This window comes from Odontomachus brunneus, unplaced genomic scaffold (genome assembly GCF_010583005.1).
Source record: "Odontomachus brunneus isolate Ranch 3 - 2012 unplaced genomic scaffold, Obru_v1 Obru_scaffold_118, whole genome shotgun sequence".
NCBI lineage: Eukaryota > Metazoa > Arthropoda > Insecta > Hymenoptera > Formicidae > Odontomachus > Odontomachus brunneus.
The window spans coordinates 487,586-511,455 of NW_022639568.1; the positions used below are offsets into that span (position 1 = coordinate 487,586).

At 39.2% G+C, this 23,870-nt stretch overlaps 1 protein-coding gene across 4 annotated transcripts in view; it reads left to right on the forward strand.

The window, feature by feature from the left end:
* Positions 1 to 23,870, forward strand: part of LOC116849536 — a 97,711-nt gene that overhangs the window by 61,148 nt on the left and 12,693 nt on the right. For all 4 annotated transcript variants that reach the window (XM_032826765.1, XM_032826769.1, XM_032826766.1 and 1 more), the window contains exons 3-10: positions 1,477 to 1,651; positions 7,247 to 7,342; positions 12,757 to 13,069; positions 13,828 to 13,883; positions 14,171 to 14,325; positions 14,430 to 14,599; positions 15,611 to 15,660; positions 17,195 to 17,326. In XM_032826765.1, the coding sequence (XP_032682656.1) occupies positions 1,477 to 1,651; positions 7,247 to 7,342; positions 12,757 to 13,069; positions 13,828 to 13,883; positions 14,171 to 14,325; positions 14,430 to 14,599; positions 15,611 to 15,660; positions 17,195 to 17,326 (1,147 nt within the window). The remainder of the gene's footprint in view (positions 1 to 1,476; positions 1,652 to 7,246; positions 7,343 to 12,756; positions 13,070 to 13,827; positions 13,884 to 14,170; positions 14,326 to 14,429; positions 14,600 to 15,610; positions 15,661 to 17,194; positions 17,327 to 23,870) is intronic.

Consider the following 23,870-nt stretch of genomic DNA (forward strand, 5'->3'; position numbering starts at 1 on the left):
CAAAAAGGCAACACAATGTCATTTTGCTCCATGATAATGCCCCATCACATACAGCAAAACGGGTCAAGGAAACGATCGAGTCGTTCAGTTGGGAATTACTACCGCATGCGGCTTATTCTCCAGACTTGGCTCCGTCCGATTATCACCTGTTCGCATCGCTAGGACACGCTCTCGCTAACCAACGCTTCGATTCGTATGAAAATGTGGAAAAATGGCTAGATAACTGGTTCGCTTCAAAAGATGAAAAGTTTTTTTGGCACGGCATTCATAAACTGCCAGAGAGGTGGGAAAAATGTGTTCAAAACAGTGGAAATTATTTTGAATAAAGTATTATTTATCACTTTCGAACAACAGACGTCTTATTTGTATAAAAAAATTCCGGTTTCATACTTCTACACCTGGTATATTTAATAACAGAGTGTGTGTAAATGATTATGTGCTTGACATTCCGCGAATTATTCTGAGTACTTCTTTATACATGTTTGTCGTCGTTTTTCCCAGGAAAAAAATGTAGACCCGCGCGAATCGATCAGGAGTGGTCTCAGGGCTCGAATTTCGCAAAGATCTATATCGCGAGCGTCGCGCTACGTGATCCAATCGCGAGGACTGTCAGCCTCTCCGTAGTGGTCGTTATCGATTTTACGTATCCGCACGCGGGGCTTGTTAATCCGCTTCGTACGACTCTCTTTGTTCCACCGTTTCGCAACGGAGGCCGCGTAAAAAAAAATTGATTTCACAATCCCGCGGAGATCTAGGATCGGATAGTCGGTCCGCGCGGGGAACTGCACAAGCTTCGATAGGATCAGACGCACGCCCGGTTCGTGGTATGCATTCGCGTAATCGCAGGGAAACGCATGCACCGGGGGATTTGAGCCGGGCGATATATTGATTTGATATCGTGATTTGATCGCGAGAAAGGTGAAGTTAATTTACCTTTCGAATTAACTGAAGTTAATCCACGAGTTGAAAATAATGCAACAATAATTCGTGACGACGCAGGATACTCGAATCGAAATTTTGGCCATATGTTAAACCTTGAATTCTACAACGCAGTAAGAGTTAGCAAAATAGATTTAATTCTAATGATACAATTTACTTCTACTTTGACTTTGATGATGTCCAAAATTTCCCTTTTTACTATCTTTAGCGTCAAAATAAATTATATCATAGGTTTCTGAATATCAAAACAGATGTTGAATGGAATAGTGAGGCTGAAAGTAGGATCAAAATTTCGATTCGGAGATGGACCAAGTTCTACGTGAAAATACGAACGATTAAAAGATTGCCGTGGGAATTATTAGAGGTCTTGATAATTTAGACTGAATTCTGTTAACTCCATTTCTTCCTGAGTCGTTCATATTTCATCAGAAATTGAAAAGAACTATAATATTCTTTCTATAAAGCGGTCGTGATGAATAATACTTCGCCAATTTGTGAGACTGAAGCTAAATTGTCGCGTACGCGCACATGTTGCAGGATGCCAGCGAAACACTCCGAGGAGCGCCCGAGCTAGCAGAAACGAGGCGGCCTTGGAATTCGAATGCCCCGAAGAATTCGGATACTATCCTCATCCGCGTGATTGCACGCAGTATTATGTGTGCGTTTTCGGCGGCGCTCTGCTCGAGTCCTGCACGGGAGGCCTTATGTACAGGTGAGGTGATCAGAAAATGATTAACTGAACACCACGGAGGGTTAAGATTTTCAACAAAAAAAAATATACCATCCACGAACGGTAAAAACTTGGCGTAAAATAAATGTCCCAATGCCCGGACATGTACCTAATTCCGGGCACTCTTATTATTTTGAATATTTCTCTAAATATTTCATCTTTCAACGTACACTAAATATAAATATTAAATGTATGTATGTATTGTACTAAATATAAATATTAAATATTAAATATAAATATTAAATGTATTAAATGTATATAAATATTAAATGTAAAAGTTGAAAGTTGAAATATTCATATTCAAATATAAAAATAATAACAATTTCCGGAGATTGGTACATGTTCGGGCATTGGTACATTTACCTTAACTAAAAAAATTACTTTTTTTTTTTTTTTTTTTTTTTTATAGTGGGGAAAATCCTCATGGACACCCTCCGTTCCCTATTGCGGGAACGGAAGGTAGTGCCGGACTCTTACCGGCTAAAAACCCCACTGTCCTACCTATCAGAGTGCCGAAAAACTTAGTCTAGACGCGTTACAGAATGTTACAGGGGTTTACAAGTTTTTACAAGAAATTGTGTCGAGCGCAAGAATTGAAGTAACATAACATACACTGAGAGAAAAGAAGTGGTCTGATTAAAATCATTGATGTTTGTGGCCCCAAACAGACGCTATTTATTACCAAACGTACAATAATTAGAATTTACTAAAGAAAATACTTTTCTTGACCATAATTTGTAGTGATTATTTCTCTATGTGATTACACAAAAGTTACAAAACGAAAACACATTTTTTCTGAGTGTAAAAGTAAGAAAGATTTGCTTTTAGAACGGAATTTGCTAGTGAAGCCCTCGAGAGATAAATTAATCAGCGATTCCAATTTTTGCTTGCGAAATGCGACAAATCATTTTGATGGGCCGCCTGACCCGTTTGCGAAATCTATCACGCGCATTTCGCGAGTCCGCGACGAGCTCCGACCGAGATCCCTCCCGGTTCCGCGATCAGATTCGCGATAATGTGAAGGATGGCCGGCGAGAGAGGAATTCTTCCGCTCGTTACAGCTCGCAGTTTCTGCGAGCGGGCGCTTAATTGCGCGAGGTCGACGACCGCGGGCGTTCGCGATTATCGTTGCGCTGCGACAGGTGAGCTCGCGGCGTCGAGAGAGAAAAGCAGCCCGAAAGAATGGAAACGTGAAAACGCGTGCGATTCCGCGCGCCTCCGCGGTTCGATCGGCTAATATGGACGTGGATTAGCGCCGAGTTAGGAAATTGAATGAATAATGGCAACGGGAGCGAGCTAACCCGGTGTGGTGCGCGCATTGTCGGCTGCAGAAATAGACAACCGGATGACGACGACTGCGGCGACCCATCGCGCGTTCCCAGAGCCTCCGTCGTTATGAGATTCGTGAGAGATTTTCGCGGCGAACGCGAACACAAGTCGCGACGCGTCGACGAAACATCGCACTTTCCCGCGAATTCGCGATCGCGAACGGATTCGAAGACTTCACGTGATGGACAAGCCTCCTCCTCCTCGCAGAGGGGAATTCCTTGTCTTCCGAGAGCGCGCGTGAATTTGTCGACGCGTTTTAGTTTCATTGAATCGTTGGAGCACCATTAAATTATGATTACTTATGACTGTCTCCAGTCGAAATTTCAGCCCTTTGTTAAACTTTGGATTCTACAACGCCGTAGGAGCTAAGTTTTAGCAAAGTAGGTTTAATTCTAACTATACAATTTATTCTTACTTTGATATTGTCTGAAATTTCCCTTTTTATATTTTCCTTTTCTTTATCAAAATAAGTGTTGAATGGAATAGTGAGGCTAAAAGTAGGATTAACATTTCGACTCGGGTAATTATAATATTATGGCAGCTGTTATGGTCAGGATTTGTATACTGAGAGAAAAAACATGTAGAGAGCAAAAGAAGTATTTATCCGGCGGATACTAATAACATATTTGCTTAAATCGAAAATACTTTCATTTAAATAAAATAAACAATTGCTTTCAGGAAAAACACCGGGGATTTGAGAAAATGTATTTTTTTTTAATGTTTTATATTAGTGCAAGCAAATATGTTATTGGTTGCCGAATGAATATATTTTATATTCTTAGATATTGTTTCTCTTAGTATAAGAAATCATACACGGAGAGAATTTTATGGCAAACCATGAAATATACAAAGTAACCGAGGAATAAATGAATATGCCGAGATAATTTATTATCCTATTTTCCATTTCATATATACTATTTATGTTTTGGGAACGGAAATATGCCGTTAAAAAATTCGCTATATTTCTTGGCAAGACAGACTGGCTTACTGACAGTCTATTTCTGCATTGAGAGAAAAATGATTGATTTAACTAATATTATAATTATTTTCCGCACTTCAACAATTTATAGTGGATATTTAAGTAATTATAATCACAAACACTGTAATACTCATTGTCACTGTAATATTCACTGTCACTATAATATTCACTACACTATACAGTAATATTATCAGAGAATTATAGTTACACGGAAATGTAGTTCTTTTATATTGTTTTATATAATTATTTAGGTTTTATTTTAAATATTTATTTTATATAGTTTTATATTGTTTTTATATTTAATTATAGTTACATCAAGCATTTCTCTCTCAGTATATACTATTAGAAACATGATAAAAATTGAGAAAAATTTATACTTTACATTATATTAAATAAAACTAAAAAAAAAATAAAATAAAAACTCATACAAGGACGCAAGAGCCAAAATGCAGTTGTTATGTGCTACAATACAAAGATACATAAAAAGTATTTTTACAAAAAACGTTTCGACCATGTAATGCGGTCCTCTTCAGTCAAAAGTTCTTACAATATGTATAAAACTAAAAAACTCTCTCCGTGTAGTTTCCATAACTTGCTGAAATAATTATTATAATATTACTATACTTGGATTATATTTCTGTTGTGATAAAACCGGTTGTGATAAAATCGGGAAACGAACGCAAAAACGAGAACTCGTTGTTCATTCGCATGCTCGAGGCATATTCGCGAAAATCGTTCGAGTTCGCGATCGCCGATACGCCGAAACCGATCGTTTCCTCGACTCGTTTCCTGAGTGAACGTCGAAAATGTAAGCGCTGAAAACTGTCGAGCCGCGATAATAAATCTCTCGCTCGGAACAAGCTCCGCCTCGGGGAGAATCGCGCGCTAAATACAAAGTCTCGACGCGACGTGAGCGGCTAAACGCGCCTTCGATCGACATTTCCCTGCATTTCCCGTACACCGTCACTTGTCCAGGACTCGGTTGAAGCGATAATTTTTCCAGCAAACATTTGACATTCGTTAATTGACGAAATACCGTATTCCTAGTTTATCAGCTAAACAAATACCCGTATCGTTCGAAACGTTTGACGAAAAACTGCAGTAATTTCTTATACCGTTTAGATAAGAAAAAAAAACCGATCTATTAATTTTGATATTTAATATCTGTGACTAATTAAACGTCGCCATATATGAATCCTCTCTCATTAGCTCTTGACGAAATACCATATTCCTAGTTTATCCGCCTAACAAATACCCGTATCGTTCGAAACGTTTGACGAAAAACTGCAGTAATTTCTTATACCGTTTAGATAAGAAAAAAAAACCGATCTATTAATTTTGATATTTAATATCTGTGACTAATTAAACGTCGCCATATATGAATCCTCTCTCATTAGCTCTTGACGAAATACCATATTCCTAGTTTATCCGCCTAACAAATACCCGTATCGTTCGAAACGTTTGACGAAAAACTGCAGTAATTTCTTATACCGTTTAGATAAGAAAAAAAAACCGATCTATTAATTTTGATATTTAATATCTGTGACTAATTAAACGTCGCCATATATGAATCCTCTCTCTCTCTCTCAGTTGCGTAATACAAGGAAGTATGTGATTAAAAGATGAATAACAAGAGTAACGGAAGATAGAGACCAAAAAATAACAACAGAGACCAGAGTGAAAGAAGGACATCAAAGGAAAGGAAAGTGAATTAGAATTGTAGTTGTAAATTTTAATTGAAACAAGAGTTAGAATCAGATTGCAACTGTAAACTGTAAACGTGGGCCACTTCGAAATCAAGGCCGGACCAAAGTTAGTGGGTGATTACCATCGCGCAAAAATATCGTTTTACTCGATACCCGACGTCGACTTCGCGGAAATAAATGGTCAATCGTTTCGGCGTCCGTGTACTGTTCGTGTGAATTCTCGGCGCGTGTCTACCGGCAAGATCGACCGATAATACGTACGATCCTGGGGCCTTACTTTCAGCCGTCCACCGTCTGGGTCCGCGCGGTAAAAGGGGGTCGTGTGTGCACGCATAACCCTGAGAGAAAAAATCGATCGGCCACACCTCGTCCGATACGATACGGTAGGATAGGAGCGAGCGCCGCGAACGGGTTCACCGCGATCCGAGAGACCATGGTGCTTAATGGTAACGCGATATAGCCAAGTACGGTTAAAGGATCGAGACAGCTGCGACGGGAACGACACCGAAATCGCCAAATGCGACCTCGCAATGACGAACGCGTGTCTTTCTTTTCTCCTTTACCCTTCCTCTCCCTTCCCAGACCCGGGAAAGCCTCGGGAAAAGCACGTGCTACCCTCGGGCCGCGCTGTTGCACCAATCTCCGGATCGTTATGGGAACGTGGACGACGTTTTACATCTTAATTACGCCGAGACGAGCGACCGCTTATTTTATAATTGTCCCTCGAGATGAAAGAATGATTAATCTGCTAAAAATCACCGCGATTTTCGGCGCCAATCACATTGATGTCAGTGTTTTAAGGAGAAAAAGTAGCTACACGCGGCCGTATTATGTAATGTTATTATCACTAATACTACGGTGGCACTCTTTGGCAAAAAGTGGCTCCCGCGGCTATAATAGTTTCATTGTGCAATTACGGTCAAACAGATGCCAAACACTTTTTTCCCAACGTCTTCTCAGAGCTTTGCTCGTTTCTTACGAAGTTTTCGATGTGAAATCTCCTCCTTAATTCGGGATTGAAGCGAATTAATAATTTAAATAAGTAAGTAAAGTATGGCACAAAATGAGAGACGGTAGTTTAACGTTGGTATGCGAAAAATAAAAAGTAAATTTTTTGCGTATAGTTTGGGCCACGAAAATCATTTACTCCTTACCATTTATTCAGTCGATTGAATATCAAGGGAATTCATTATTTCACGAACGAAAGACAGATTACGAATGAGATGACAAAATGTATGCGCGCCGATTTCTTTACATTCCAGTCCTATTACTGTTGCGGCACGCTGTTAATCAGCGCGGTCAGACAGCGGAAAAAAAGCTGCGTACGACGACGATTCGCGTTTGCGTAATTACCCCGGCGGAGGGACGGGAAAAAAGCGTCGCGCGGATCGCAAAACGATGTCGCAAAACGAGCGAAATCGGAAACGACGCGCCTTTAATCGCGCAGATACGCTCGCCGTAATCGTCGCGAAAACACTGGCCGCGCTGGAAATAGCTGGAAATGATCGCGAGTGATAGACATCGGGACAGGAAGTAATTCGAATCGTCTGCGCTTTCTTTCAGTCACGACCTGCAGACGTGCGATTGGCCGCGAAATGTAGGCTGTCCGGAAGGTGGCTCGTCCGTCAAGGAGGTCGAAGAGGATCCTCTGCTGGAGAGGTGAGTTCGATGCCCGGCTATTTCGTCACGGAACATCGTAAGCGTCGCTCTCGAATCGTAATCTCTCTCACTAATCCGCGATTTATTCGATTTCGTATATAAGTAGGCCGCAAAAATATGTATCTCGCGCGATGGGAAAGTGTCTCTATCGCGAAAGGTGAGTCGAGGGGAGAGCTAATTGACACATTGGCTGCCTGGTAAATTTTCTACTATGTTGTACACACGTCGCGGTGAAATTTTTATCGCGACAGGCACACGGCGTGTATAATGACCGAATATCACGTGGTAAATTAAATGTAGCAAGAGCACCGTGCGCTCGAGAGTGTATTGCAACTAGAACTTACTGCAACTAGAGTTTCAGTTGTATAAATCATTGTAAAACAATTTATTAAATTATATGTATTAATTCTACGTACAAAAGACTCGCACAGTTGTTACTTAAATAGCTACCACTACCGATTTCTCTGAGCGTATACTGATCAGTTGCGTGATAAATTAAATCATAGTAAAAACCATAGTATCTAAATGTGTGTTAGTGTATGTGTGGTGTGTAAATGTGTAGTGTGTGGTAAATAAAATGTTATGTTAATACTACAACTACTACTTCTACTACTATTACTATTACTAATACATTTAATTTAGCACGCAATATTTGATTAATATAGAAAATCAGTTATTTGACTATTTGATTAATAGAGAAATCGCTCAGAGGAATCGGTGATGGCAATTATTTCGTGATAACTATACGAGTTTTAGAATTAATTTACATTGGGTTGCAAAACGGTTCAGACACAAGTCGGGCACCCATCAGACTATCAAAATTGAATGTCATTAACAGGTTAATGACAAGGACAACAACGTCAAATCATGCTCCGAGGACATTGGGCTTAATTATATTATTGATATTGTTATTTATTATATCATTTAGTGTTCTTAATTATATATCTCATTATTAATTATATATAATAATATTAATTTTATTAATTTTATATATTTATATATATTTATATATTTTATATATTTATATATTTTTATATATTTTATATATTTATATGGTTTTATATATCTTTAAATATTTTATATATTTATATATCTTTAAATATTTTATATATTTATATATCTTTAAATATTTTATATATTTATATATTTTTATATATTTTATATATTTATATAGTTTTATATATTTTTATATATTTATATAGTTTTATATATTTTTATATATTTTATATATTTTATATATTTTTATATATTTTATATATTTATATATTTTTATATATTTTATATATTTATATATTTTTATATATTTTATATATTTATATATATTTTTATATAATATTTATTTATACTAATTTTAAATATTAGCATATTTATTACATTATTATATTGTTATTAGGTAAGGATCCGCGCCCGTAATGATTCTCAATTCGCAGAGCTCCCAACGTCATTGTATCTAAACCGTTTTGCAACCCATTGTATATAATTTAATTTTGCGCACATGCACACATAGTGATTGCAACTGAAGCTTTAGTTGTAGGAAGTCTTAGCTGCAATACTTGAGCGCTTTTGAACGATACTCTTGCTGTAATTTTTAACCCTTATAGTGTCGAACAACGATACGTCGTTGTTAGCAACACTTGCGAAAAGTGCCAACAACGATATATCGTTGCGCATACGATGCTGCCAGACTAATTTTATAAGACGTTATAAATGGTTGAATTTCTCTTCAGAAATTTTCCTCAAACCCTATCAAACTACGTCAATTTGGTCCGGTATTTTACACTTAGATACATTTTCGGTCGGCACTAAAAGGGTTAAATTTACTACTCGATGTTTCATTATTATACACGCCGTGTGTTTGTCGCGATAAAAACTTCATTATTAACAAATATGATACTATGAAAAAATATTGTATGGCAAATCGATTATCACGCTAAATATCAATTTCAATGATTAAATTAAATGGTATTATCACACACACACACACACAGCGATTCGTCACACTGAAGGCTCTCACCCCCAGCGGAGTCGCTGAATAGCAAAGTATCGGTCATCGGGATAACCCCTGCGGCGTCGTTGAAAAGTAAGAGATACCGGCTATACGTACCATGGCAGTCAATGTGTTAATTGAAAAAAATTCGGGCAAGGGAACGCGATGATTGGTTCTTTGACCGATACAAAACGAAAGACAGAATGGTGGAGCCCGGTATCGACTGGCGCGAGAAGCAGTTAGAACGATCGATTAACTTCCGGATCGGACAATGAATGATTTTGCGAAATCGCGCGCGGCTTATTCGGTGGCGCATTCCACGCGACACGGGGATACTCGTTTTCGACTTGGCGAATTGCAAAACAATGGCCGCTCACGCTCGCGGGCTTCACCCACGCTCGCGGCCAAGTGGGGAGAAAAAGGCGAGAGTGAGAGTGAAGAGAAAGAGAAACAGCGCGCGCTATTCTCGATTAAGGCAGTGGGACGGTTCCGGAGCGGCGTGCGAGGTGCGGGGGTATAAGCCATTAGTTTCGATAGAGCGACTCGCGATCGTGTTTTCTCGGCTGCTCCGAGGTGCCATTCGATGAAGAAGCGTCTGTCTTACGTATAATTTTCCGCGTACTCGGCTCGACGTAAGGGAGGATATTTTTCGCGAATTTTTCGAGGATGTAGTAGGCGTGATTTTGGGAGGGGGGGAAGTGTCGGCATCTGCATTTGAATAACATTTATTCGCGGAAATAAACTTTCATAAATAAACTTTCAAATCTCTTTCTGACATGTAAGCAGAAGTAATAAAATTCACTATACGTTAAATAAATTTTCAGTAAGATTGTTTTGCTGACAAAAATGTGACGGACAAAGAAGTGGGGAAAAGTGGTTTGAAATAAGATGACCAGACATCTCGCTTTTTCTGGGACACTTTTACCCTTTATCGCAGATTTTTCGAAAAAAAAAAAAAAAGAAAACCCGGGACGTCGCTTCGCGTTTCGGCTGAATTGTAATTCAGCCTTTCAATCTTGTTCGACAAAGTGCGGCTTTCGCGATAAATCTACCGCGAAATTGCGGACACGAAAATTTCAGCGATGATAAATCACAACGTACGCAATCACTGACGTTAACGCCTTTTTTTTACACTCGCGCGAATCAAAGGTGAAAAGAGAATGAGCGATCGGCGGGAAGGTAAATGCGCGGGCAGGGCGAAGCCGACCGGTCGAGCGCCTGCCGTGTGTGCGCGCGCTAGATTTAATTCGTTTCTCTTTCTCGCGTTACGCGCGATGGAATGGTAAAGGAGAAGGAAAAATATACGACGAATCTGTACGAGAATGGGCCTGGCCGAGCGACAGTCCCGTCGAGCGGTCCCGTTATGTAAGTCCGCGGGTTGGCCAACGCGCGCGTGCAGCCGGCGGGTACTCATTAATGTATTGTGCGCGCGAGAACGCAACCGGGGAAAAAGTTTCTCGACTATTCGCTCTCCGCGTCCCGAATTCCCCGGCTGTCCTTGCCACTTCGAAGGAGAACTTCCGCAGTCTCTCGCGGTCGTGCGTAATCGACGACAGATTTATCGGTGAAATATATACTGTAAAAACTGATGTGTTACACGGAAAAAAAAAGATTTGGTTGAATTAATCAAATATCTGGTCGAGTACGAACGATCCAGAAATTCCGATTGAAGTAACCCGAATTCTGTTTAAGTTAACAAGATTTTTGGTAGACTAACCAAACATGTCTGGTTAAATAACCAAAAATCTTGTTAACTTAAACAGAATTCGGGTCACTTTAGTCGGAATCTCTGGATCGTTCGTATTCGACCAGATGTTTGGTTAATTCAACCAAATCTTTTTTTCTGTGTAGATTTAACATTTGTGTCCCACATCATCCACTCTCATTTGTGTGTAAATTTAACACAAAGCAAATTGGTAAAAAGTAACATGCATAATATGTAAAAAATTAACACGAGAATTTAACACTGGAATACCGTCAGGAATCACAGTTTGTGTTAAATTGACACATGTATAATGTTAAATTAACTAAAATAAAACGTTACTTTAACATTTGAGAGAAGTATTGATCTACCGTTTTGATGAAATGAAAATGTTAAGTTGACATAATCTATTTCTGACATATTAAATATGTCAATTTAACACAACCTGTGATTCCTAACGATATTCAAATGTTAAATTCTTGGGCTAATTTTTTCCATGTTATGCAGTTACTTTTTAACACATTTGCTTTGTGTTAAATTTACACATAAATGAGAGTGGATGGTTTGGGGTACATGAAATGCGTTAAATTTAATACATCAGTTTTTATAATATAATTAAATTTAACGTGAATTTAGTTCTTGATAGAATTTAATCGAATTTAAGCGACGACAGAAAGTAATTTGAATAATTCTCATGATCCAATTATAACAATAATAGAAAATTACGATGTTAGTAATAACAGACAATAATTGAATTCAATGTAAATTCAATGAAAGCAATAATGATGCGCACACGTGCAGTACACGTGCCGAAAACGCTTGCCTCAGAATCAAACGGTCGTATGTGAACGCTAAACGCACGATGGGAGTTGCGCGCGACATCTCGATTCTCTCTGAGACAATTTTACCCTTTATCGCAGATTTTTCGAAAAAACGGAAACCCGGGACGTCGTTTCGTTTTGGCTAAATTATAATTCCATTATCAATCTTGTTCGACAAAGTGCGGCGGCGCTTTCGCGATAAATCTACCGCGAAATTGCGGACACGAAAATTTCAGCGATGATAAATCACAACCGTACGCAATCACTGACGTTAACGCCTTTTTTTACACTCGCGCGAATCAAAGGTGAAAAGAGAATGAACGATCGGCGGGAAGGTAAACTCTCGCGACGAATTGATCTTTGACGTTGAGCTACGTTTTCGAGGACTACCTGTGTTCGAACTCTACTTTTTGCTCCCTTCCGCGATTCCGCGATCGAATCGATTGCTCAAGCAAACCGAACCGTCTCGTACCGTACACGGAGAAAAATAATTTGCTGGCCCAGCAAATTTTTTTCTGGTCCAGCAAAATCTTTTCGTTATTATATGAACAGCAAAACGATTAAGAGTACTAATTTGCACTATTTTCTGGATATAATTTACTGAATCTACAAATTATTTTGCTATAAGAACCATGATGGATTTATATAAGCAGTTGCAGTTTTGCTCCGATAGCAAATAAACTTGCTAAGGAAACATTATTTTGCATCAATAGCAAATTAACGTGATTCTTAGGATAAATACACTCAACAAATTTTTTGTATCCTGCCGACGAAACTACTTCTGCTCCGATAATGAATAATTTTTAAAATTAGTTACGTCAACTAAATTTTTTTGACGTCACTACGAATATGCAGTAGCAATGGCGATTTTGCTAAAAGAGTAAAATTATTTTTCTCCGTGTAGGTCCACGAAGCTCGACACGCTGCAGGAGCAGCAGCAACGGCAATCGCAGCAACAGCTGCGCGACCAACAGCAGCAGCAGCAACAACAACGACCGATTCAGAGGCCGATCACGATCACGAGCACGTCGCCGCCGGTGTCGCAGATCACCGAGAGGCAGCTACGACAACGGCAGCGTACGAATTATCACGAGGACGAGTACGGGCCCGCCTCGGAGGTCGAGAACGATCGGCAGCAACGAGTGTACCGAGGACAACCGTCGACGATCGGTCAGGTGCAGCGCGATCGCGACGGACTGCGACGGAACATAATATCGGTGAGTGACTCGAGAGAGTCGCGTTGGGTTCGCTCGGTCGCTTCATCGAACCTGCGATTATTTCGCCGACAAAGTCTTCGTCGCGGATGACCGATATCGCCTGATTATTTGTTGCAATCTGATGATTTCTCAATTGTAATTTGTTAATGGGAAAAACGATTGTACACGCCGTGTGCTTGTCGCGATAAAAACTTCATTATTAACAAATTAAAATAGTATTATTGACAATAGTGTTATTAACAATTATTAATAACATTATAGTGTTATTAACAATTATTGATAACATCGAGTTATATGATAAAAAGAAATAAAGTGAATTGAGAATAGGAAATAAGGGAAAGGAAGAGATAAAAAGGACTCAATGGCGCGAGTGAATAAATTTAGGAAGGATAAACGAATTGATTAACAATAGATCTGATTTGATTCTCTAAATGTGATTTCATGCAGGCTTAATAGCCGGTAATGCACAGTCGTGCTTTTGCACTAAAAAAAAAGAGAGAGAGAGAGAGTTTCATTTCGATGATTAACGCGTTCGTCGCGACAGCAAACGCGCGGGATTCAATCGCGCAAGCGATATTAGGATGCATCGGCGGTTCGTCGCGACAAGAACCGGCTGTAGGTAGAAAGTTGCGTCGCGAGCGAGTGTCCGATTTAATCGTCGCGGGCGAATTTGATCGGTCATCAGCGATGAATTCGAAGATATCGCGCGGGACGTGGACAAGCAAGATAAATTAAGCGTGAGATCGTGTGTGTTTCAGGAGAGAGAGAAGGATAGCCTGGTGAGCGCGCGTGTCCAGGCCGAGACTCACTACAGGTTGGTAACGCACCAAGTCACTCTTCTCCGCGAACAAGGCGAACAAGTCGGACAAATTACACTTGATTACCGAGTATCCTGTTTCCCGACAATAATCAGTGTTCTGTTCAAAGTATCAGTCTCATTTCAACTTCAATATTCCTAAATCGTTAACATTGACTCCTTTGCAATCGCGAGATTAGTCGAGACGTTCTAGAATTTGCTGACACGTTGTTACATTTACTTCCCGCTAATGCGTGCGGCGATCTCGCGTAATAACCGAGCGCGAAACGCTTCAACATTTGCAGAACGCCCGTCCCCACGTCGGAATCACCGAGGCTCGCGAAAACTCTGGCTTCAACCGTGGCACCGGTCCTGTCCAAGGCGTATTACAGCGACCCGGATCAGAGTTACCCGTATTACACCATTTATGACGACGACGTCTCCATTTACAAAGACGACGGTGAGTATTCAAGTCCGATAACGAGAGCACTCCCGAGCACTTTCGTCAGCGACCTCCCTCAACGAGTCCCTTCTCTTCTTTCTTTCATATCGCGCCCGCTGCAGACTACAACCAGTACACGGTGAACCATACAGTGCCGGTGCAGCAGCCGAACGTGAGGATCAGCGAGGTGAACACGAAGCAATATCAAAAGCCGAAGAAGGTCGCGGTCAACGAGGCGGACAAGTACAATCTCAATCAGGACGTGCAGGACTACGATATCTACGAGAATCAGGTGAGACGGCTGCAGCTTGTCTGGCGAGTCGATTCGCCTTGAGCGAAATTACACCGTCTCGGAACACGCGAAGTTTTCGCGAACGCGTCAGTAATTAACGTCACTCGCTTCGAAATGGAAATAACATAGAATGAAAACCGATTTTTATTTTGGGAGAGAGAGTATACATCGATGTTTTCGATCGTCTCTGTGAATCTCAAAGCCGAAATTTTAATACAGTTTTCTTTAGTACCCGTGAAAACCCGAGTCGACATTTTGATCCCATTTTCGATCTCAACGTTCCGTTCAATAACGCCTATTTTGATACCCTGAAGTCTATATCAACTTCTTTTGAACTTAACTTTGTTGAAAAGTGTTAAGTGATATTTCAGTTCTTACACGCAAAAAAATTACTAGTAAAAAAATTATTAGTAATATCAGCTAAACCACGGTAGCTGATTCAAACTTAGTCAAAAGTCTAATCGTTTAGCTGTCACTGCTAAGAATTGGCTATGACAGCTAAAATGCATTCGCCATGAAATACAAATATATTAAGTGACATTAAAAATGCACATTATTTCAAATGGCTAAGAAAATGGCAGTTATTCTTAAATTTCTTATCGTATATTAAAAAAGTTTACCACACAGCTACCATCGTTTGCTACAGTCATTTGTTTCTAGCAGCTAATATTTCTCGCTATAGCGCCTAAGTTTAAGCAGAATAAATTTAACTTCGGTAGTATCGACATTAGCTGTCCTTATTTCAGTGACACATCTTATCTGATTATCTTATCTTATCTGCTATTTTTTAGCTCTGGAAGCTAGTTCTTTTTTTTGCGTGTATGTATTGCACATGCACTGATTCATCGGAACACGCAAGTGTTAGAAAGTTTAGGTCGAAAGTAGGGCTGAAATTTCGACTCTAATCCAGTCTCGCCGAGGTTGCAATGATAATCATTAATTCGCGAACCTCACTAGAAAAGACATTTCGCGCGAGAAGTCACGAATAGTTTCTCCGCTTTTGCGTTTCAGGCGCAGCTCAACAAGAACAAGTTCCGCATTACTGACGGTCAGCAGTACAGGTAAGGAAATCGTTTCGATTAATTGATCGATTCAGCCAGCGCGCGCGGGTCCCGTTTTATAATTTCTCGTTTCGCCGTTGCGAATCATCGCATCTCGCGCAATGAGTTCGTAACACGAAACATACACGAAACATACACGAAACATACACGAAAAGAATCGTCTCTAGTGTCGTTCGAGTTTCGAATCGCAGGTACACGCACATTAAGTTTCACTAAAGCCCTGACATTTACCAAACCAAACTTCGCCTGCCTTTTCCAACCGTTCACGTCATATAATCATCACAATCATATGACATTGAATCATCGATCAGGAAGACTGATGAGTTTTGGCGTGGGAGATGTTCAGGTTTTATTGAATCTTACATTTTTACGCCGGGCTCTCTATTATCGATAAAAACGCCTCCACAAATGTGCTTACAAGCTTTCCCGAGCTTCGTTACGCGATTATGCAGCTTTAACACGGGGGTGGTATCAATGACACCGGCTGATGGCTTCATTAACCTTTCGCGCGACGGGTATCGAGTTCGTGAATACCTCTCTCGGCCGAGATAGACGAAAGCAATGAGTTTTGAGTGCGGATACTCGCGTCATGGATAACTATCTTTCTTAGCGGAAAACAAACATTTATCTTGGCGGAAAAATAGAGCTTAATTAGCTGGCGGACTCGCGGAATATTTCAGCCGCGATCGTTAGATCGCCTCGAAGAGCGCGAACGCGAGCTAACTTTCTCCTTTGGATCTCGAGACGTAGTAATTCGGACGTTAACTCTCGAATACATATTCGATACGCTTTTGATACTCCAACGAGATTCTGAGAGACTCTCCTCGCGTATATATTATTCATCGCGTTACACACGGCCGCGTTTTCCTGTCTTCAAGACTCCTCGCAAAATGCAAAACGAAAATTCGTGTACGAAAACTCATCTCTACGTGCACTTTTACCTTTATCTTCGTAGATCCTTATTCTGAACTCTCTTTTTCTTGATAAAAGCATCAAAGTAGCTCATAAGCCTTTTGATTAGCTACAAGTCACTTTCAAGGGACACTTTTATCAACAAAAGCGAGGTTGAGAATAAGGGCCGTTCGCGTTCCTGTCACGTTTCTCTTTAACACAGTCTACGCTACCAAAAAATGTGATATTTTTAATCGTAATCACATAGAGAAATTGTGTATTCAAGGAACCATTTTTAATTAAATTCTGCGATGACGTTTAGTAACAATAACCTTGTATGTATATTACTGTTACGAAAAATAGGGCCAAAAGTAACTGTAACATCAATTAGGTAATCGTCTTCTTTTTCTCTCAGTGTAGGACGCACGCGCTTTCGCGACTAGTTTGACGTTCGACGTCATCAATCTTCCGATCATCATTAAAAATGCTTAAGACTCGTCGCGCCGGTTTCCGTTTGTATCGCGGATCGACGATTACATCGGCGATTACATCGACGGTCGATTCGCGACGAAAATCGTCTTTCCTCGCGATTGCGCAACGCAGAGTCGCGTTTTTAATCGAACTTTTTTCTTTGCAAACGCAGGACAAACGTGCTTAGCCATCCCGTGGTCCACGTGACGACGCCGAACGTCATAGTTGACACTTTTATACCGTTGACTACGAGCACGCAAACCCCCAGCACGACCAGCAGACCCTACACTGTCAACGCACCGAGGTATTCGATCGCTTATATATAGCTTTCGTTTTTAATCCTTCACTTTTTCCTATCCGAAGTTTGAGTGGCGTGATTAATACACGCTTAGATTTATTCACGCGTTGTTTATAATGGATTATAATTTCTTCCCTCCCAAAATTTCACCCCCCATTGCAATTTAATTTGTCGTTTTGTCAACGACAAACGCGTATGAATAAGAAGATATCTCCGAAGAGATAGTACGTCGTATAAAATACGACGTAATAAGTTATGAAGTATAATAGTCACATAATATATATAAAGCATATAAAAAGGGCATATATATAAGTATCAAAAAAGCATATATAACATATATAGCATATAAATATGACATTATGACATGTTGAAATTATACATGTTGATTATCAATTCAATGTATCAAGAGATAATCCGACGAGAAGCAAGCCTCCCGAGTTGAAATTTCAACTGGCAAATGTTATGCAAAAATGATCCAATTCAAAAAAATTATAAGTTTTTATATGGATATTCCATTCATCATTCTATTCATTCTTTTTACACTAAACGAAACAAATTCAAACTTTATAAACGCTTAAAATTAATCAAGAAAAAGTTCTCTATTTTTTACTAGTTACGTCTTTTTTGTCTATTTTCTAAGGTTTGAGTTAGTCAGTACTCTTAAAGAAATGCTTGGAGTCATTGAACGATTACGAGAGAGAGAAAAACCTCAGAGCTAAATTTTTTGATTGGATCATTCTTACGTAACTCCGGCGAATTGCAAATTCCAACTCTTACTTTACTTGCCGTCGGACTCAATGCGATTTACGTCTACGTGCATGCTAATCTACATAAAGTGACGCTATCTACCATATGAGCGTCTAAATATGAGGCGCTCACCATTGCGCGTCGTCCCACGGTGTCCAGGGTCCACCCAGTCATCCTGTCACTGCATCTGGCAATGATCCTCGCGTCCCACGTCGCCTGTTCATTCCCGACCGCGGTCTAACGGAAGTTTCGCGAAAAATCCCGTCTCGCTTGGAAATATCGCGAACTTCGTTTTCGAAAAAAATGTCGGCCTTTCGGATAAACAACGAGTATGTACGACGGATTCGGCTCGATCGAGTTGTAGTGTATCGTTTTGATACACGTGCGACGCGAATCGTATATGAAGAAAACGGAATCCGCGAGCGAAGGGAACGCGCGACGCGAACCGAAGGCCGATCTCGCGAAATCTTTCGACGCGTCGGCGAAGTAATCTGTGCGAGATTTTTACGTACGACGCGGAAGATCCCTAATATGACGTTTCGATGGTGCAGCACAGTAGGCTGCAGTACAGCTCCGCAATACTTTTGCGGATAATAGCTCCGCAATACTTTTGCGAAGACAATTCCGCAATATTTTTGCGGATAACAGCTCCGCAATACTTTTGCGAAGACAATTCCGCAATATTTTTGCGGACAATAACTCCGCAATATTTCTGCGAAGTTCGCTCGCGACGCTTCCGCGAATGAAAAATCGAAAATTGTGAAAACAGCGACGATAGAGAAAAAGATCTATTCCGAATTTACGCGAGAAAGTATTATCGTTTACGCGTGAGACGTCTGTCTCCTCAACGAACCTGAAATTCGCGAAAGCCTATTCCCGCAATATTTCTGCGAAATTCGCTCGTGACGCTTCTGCGAATAAAAAACTGAAAACTATGAAAATAGCGACGATAGAGAAAAAGATCTATTCCGAATTTACGCGAGAAAATGTTATCGTTTACGCGTGAGACATCTGTCTCCTCAACGAACCTGAAATTCGCGAAAACCCGCGATATTTTTGCGACGACAATTCCGCAATATTTTTGCGGATAACAGCTCCGCAATACTTTTGCGAAGACAATTCCGCAATATTTTTGCGGATAACAGCTCCGCAATACTTTTGCGAAGACAATTCCGCAATACTTTTGCGAATAATAGCTCCGCAGTATTTCTGCGAAGTTCGCTCTCGACTCTTCCGCAAATACAAACCGATTAAATTCGCAAATCTATCGAAATATATAATCACAAACGCGAGTGTGAATGAAAAATTGAGAACTATGAAAATTGCGACAATAGAAATAAAGATTTTATTTAAAATTCACGCGAAAAAAATATTACCGCGTGAGGTGCCTGTTTTGTTCGATGGAACTCGTCATACGTCGCGTAAATAAATAAACAACTGCTCGCGTACGATTTGTATATATCGCGTTTTTCGCGAGAGATCAACGCTCGCTAACATTATCTATTTGTTCTGCGTTAGGAAATTCTAAGTAAAAAATTGAAACCTGAAAATTTTCCGACGATCGTGAAATTAATTTTGCAAGCAGTTTAAGCAATCACGTTAGATCGCTTCGCGCAGACACCGCACGATATCGAATTTTATTTAACGAAGAACTCTGTACTTTACAAAATGCAATCGCGACGCAAGCTCACGCGAGAGAGAAAATTGAAAAAATTAACGACCGGCGGAAGATGTCGAGGCGGGTGACATGATTGCGCATTTTCTGTAGCGCAATCTCGATGGCGCAATTTCTGCGCGTTGGCGCACTGATCGAAACACTTGAAAGATCGCATTCAATAATCGCACTGAATAATTTTCCAAAATTTTCAATTTAGAGCGTATACTCGATACTTTAATGGCAATTGGGAGAAAAATACTTGAAAATTTGCTAAATTTATGTAAAAATGCATTATTATTAATATCATTATATATAAAAGCGATCTTTCAAATGTTTTGAGCAATGTGCTTTATTGGACAGCACATACATACACTACACCACCAAAGTAAATCGCATTGATTTAGAAACATGCATTATATGGAAAGACTTTTTGTCTTTCTATTCCCAATTTTTTTTCTTATTTGACTTACCGATCCGATCAGGGCAGCCACGTTCTGCTTTCGTTTCTGGAACAGAAAAATATTTCGCCGATTAAATTCGTGCATTGGTGTCAGTTTGAGTAAAGAAGTTTAAAAAAAAAATAAGCGCGCGATATTTTTCGGAATGCATTCACATTTAGAATATTCCATTTTCCTTTTTCTCGATATTTCAAAAAAATTTCTTAATTAAAACAAATCAACATTTTTCAAGTGGTGATATTACTCATGAAAAATTCTCCCCGCGTGTAATTACGATTCAACGCGATCTTTAACTCGACTCAAATTATCTCGATTTCGACCAAAAGAATTATCAATCTTATTGAATTTCTAATAACAAAAGTTAATTAGTGAAGCTCACCTTCGAGCTAACCCCGCTTGGCCCGAGCCGGATCCTCCAGCGCAGCAGCCCCTACGAGTCGGCTAGTGGTCTGCTTCGTCTCTGTAACACAAAGCAGATTTAATTTAATATTACACACGACAATGGAAGCATTAAAGAACTTGATTCAAAACAAGACAATTTCCAGTTTTATCGAATTTTTAATTATGAATTCAAATAAGTGAAACTCACCTTCTCGCCAACTCTGCCAGGCCCGAGCCGGATCCTCCAGCGCAGCATCCCCTTAGAGTCGAGTGCTCTGTAACAAAAAGCAAATTTAATTTAGTATTAATTCGTTACATGACATATAATAGAGATATTCAGGAACTCAATTCGAAGTAAGAAAATGTTTAGTTTTGTCGGATTTTTATAATACAAATCAATGAAGCTTACCTTCGAGCCGACTCAGACGAGCCCGAGCCGAATCCTTCGGCGCGGCATCCCCCAGGCATCGCAGCCTCTAGAGCCTCTAGTGACTGCGGCTTCTCTATTAGATCTCTGTAACAGAAATTTAATTTATGTTAATATCAATTAGTAATTTAATAAATTAGTATTAATTAGTTACACGCGACAGCAAGACGAGGAAAAGAAATTATCATAACTGCACGTTCGAGTTCCTTCGCAATGCGCAATAAAAAATAATTAAACGATAGCCAAATAAAATAAATTCGTTAAATTAACGATTAAAACGAGCGAAAGTAATTAAAGATTATTCGATCAACGATTGAACATAATCAATGTAATTAAGGATTATTTAATTGACAATTGATATAAGCAAGTTTAATCGAAAAGCGCAGTAAGACGATTGACCAATCGATCTCAATCGAAATTGTAATTGTAATTATTTACATTGCTTACATGGTAACCAACCAAGCTGAATATATGCTTTTATGTATGTATGTATGTATGTATGTATATATATATATATATATATATATATATATATATATATTTCTTATATCAATTGTCAATTAAATAACCCTCAATTGCATTGACTATGTTCAATCGTTAATCGAATAATCTTTAATTACTTTCGCTCGTTTCAATCGTTAATTCAACAGTTTTTAATTGAATTCCTTCAAATCAATCGTTAATTGAATGATTTCTAATTGTACAGACTTCTATTAATCGTCAATTAATAAAATAAGAAATTATTTACTCAAACCAACCATTAAATTGAGGCGAATTTAATTGATATTTTTACAACTTTGATCACACACGACAGTAATACGAGGTAAGAAAATCGTCGTAACGGCACGCTCGAGTTGCATCCCAATACGTAATAAAAGCAGTTAAATGACAATCGAATAAAGCAGTAATAATACTCGAATAATAAATAAATAATGACAATAAATAATGATCAGCATTAAGGAACTCGATCGCGACGTTTCTCTATTTAACAAGTAAAAAGGTGAATAAAACGCGATAATTACCCGCTGCGGTAAAGCCCGCAACATCCGCTCGCGTGATAAATACGCGTCTCAAATCGTGTTAGTTGTGGCGAAGTTAAAAATCGGCGCGAAATAACTCAGAAGGTAACGCGGCGCCTGCCGCGACGCGCTCGCCTCGGCGGCTGATAGCGTAGTGGCGCGATTCCCGAGCACGTGCTCGCGCACGCTGTTTGCCTGCCAGGCCGCGCGCCCCCCTTCCCCCCCTCCCGCGCCGCTGAGTCGGCGGCTCGAGCGAGCCGTTACGCCGGTTTGTTTACCTAGCCTTTGTTGAGCCTAGAGTTTCCGTTAGAGCCGTTACCCAGGTATTGTTATTACCGATTATCCGGCCATCATTATTTCTTTATTATACTCGCGGATATTATCGCACGATTGTAGTGATATTATTATCACTACTATTTATCATTCGAGTATATTATTAGTTCTTTTTTTGGTTCTTATTTAATTTATTCGGTTATTTAATTATTGCTAATACGCACAGGAAAGCAACTCGGGCGTGCCGTTACGTATAATTTCTTTATCTCGTCTTTAGTCAGTTATTATTACCGTTGCCCAGTTATTGTTATTCATTGTTGCTACCGATGAGTTGATCATCGTTATTCAGCTATTATCCACTCGCGGATATTATCATACGATTGTCGATCATGTATTACTATCACTACCATTTATTATTCGAGTATATTATTACTTCTTTTTTGGTTCTTATATAATTTATTCGGTTATTTAATTATTGCTATTACGCACAGGGAAGCAACTCGGGCGTGCCGTTACGTATAATTTATTTATCTCATCTTTAATCAGTTATTATTACCGTTGCCCAGTTATTGTTATTCATTGTTGCTACCGATGAGTTGATCATCGTTATTCAGTTATTATCCACTCGTGGATATTATCATACGATCGTCGATCATGTATTACTATCACTACCATTTATTATTCGAGTATATTATTACTTCTTTTTTTGGTTCTTATTTAATTTATTCGGTTATTTAATTATTGCTATTACGCACAGGGAAGCAACTCATCTTTAATCAGTTATTATTACCGTTGCCCAGTTATTGTTATTCATTGTTGCTACCGATGAGTTGATCATCGTTATTCAGCTATTATCCACTCGCGGATATTATCATACGATTGTCGATCATGTATTACTATCACTACCATTTATTATTCGAGTATATTATTACTTCTTTTTTTGGCTCTTATTTAATTTATTCGGTTGTTATTTAATTATTGATATTGCGCTATTACAGGAAAGCAACTCCGGCGTGCCGTTACGATTTCTTTACCTCGTCTTTTACTACAATTCTAGGCAGAATCGTAAGTCTCGTAACTTGTTCTCGTAAAATTTGTAAGAATTTATGAGTAGATTTACAATTGTATGCAATATCATATGTCGTACAATCACTTGTAAATATTGTAAATTACATTATGAAATCGTAGATATTTACGAGTAATTGTACGACATATGATATTGCATAGAATTGTAAATCTACTCATAAGTTCTTACGTATTTTACGAGAACAAGTTATGAGACTTACGATTCTATTTAGAATCAGCATTTGTTTAGTTATTATCGCCGTTGTTTAGATATTATTATTCATTGTTATTACCGATTTTTCGATCATCGTTATTCCGTTATTCTCCAGTCGTAGATATTATCACACGATTATCGATCAGTTATCACTACCATTTATTATTCGTGTATTATTACTTTTTTATTCGCTTATTATTTAACTATTGCTATTACGCATAGGAAAGCAACTCGGGCGTGCCGTTACGATTTCTTTACTTCATCTTTGTTCTTATCGCCGTTGTCTAATTGTTGTTATTCATTATTATG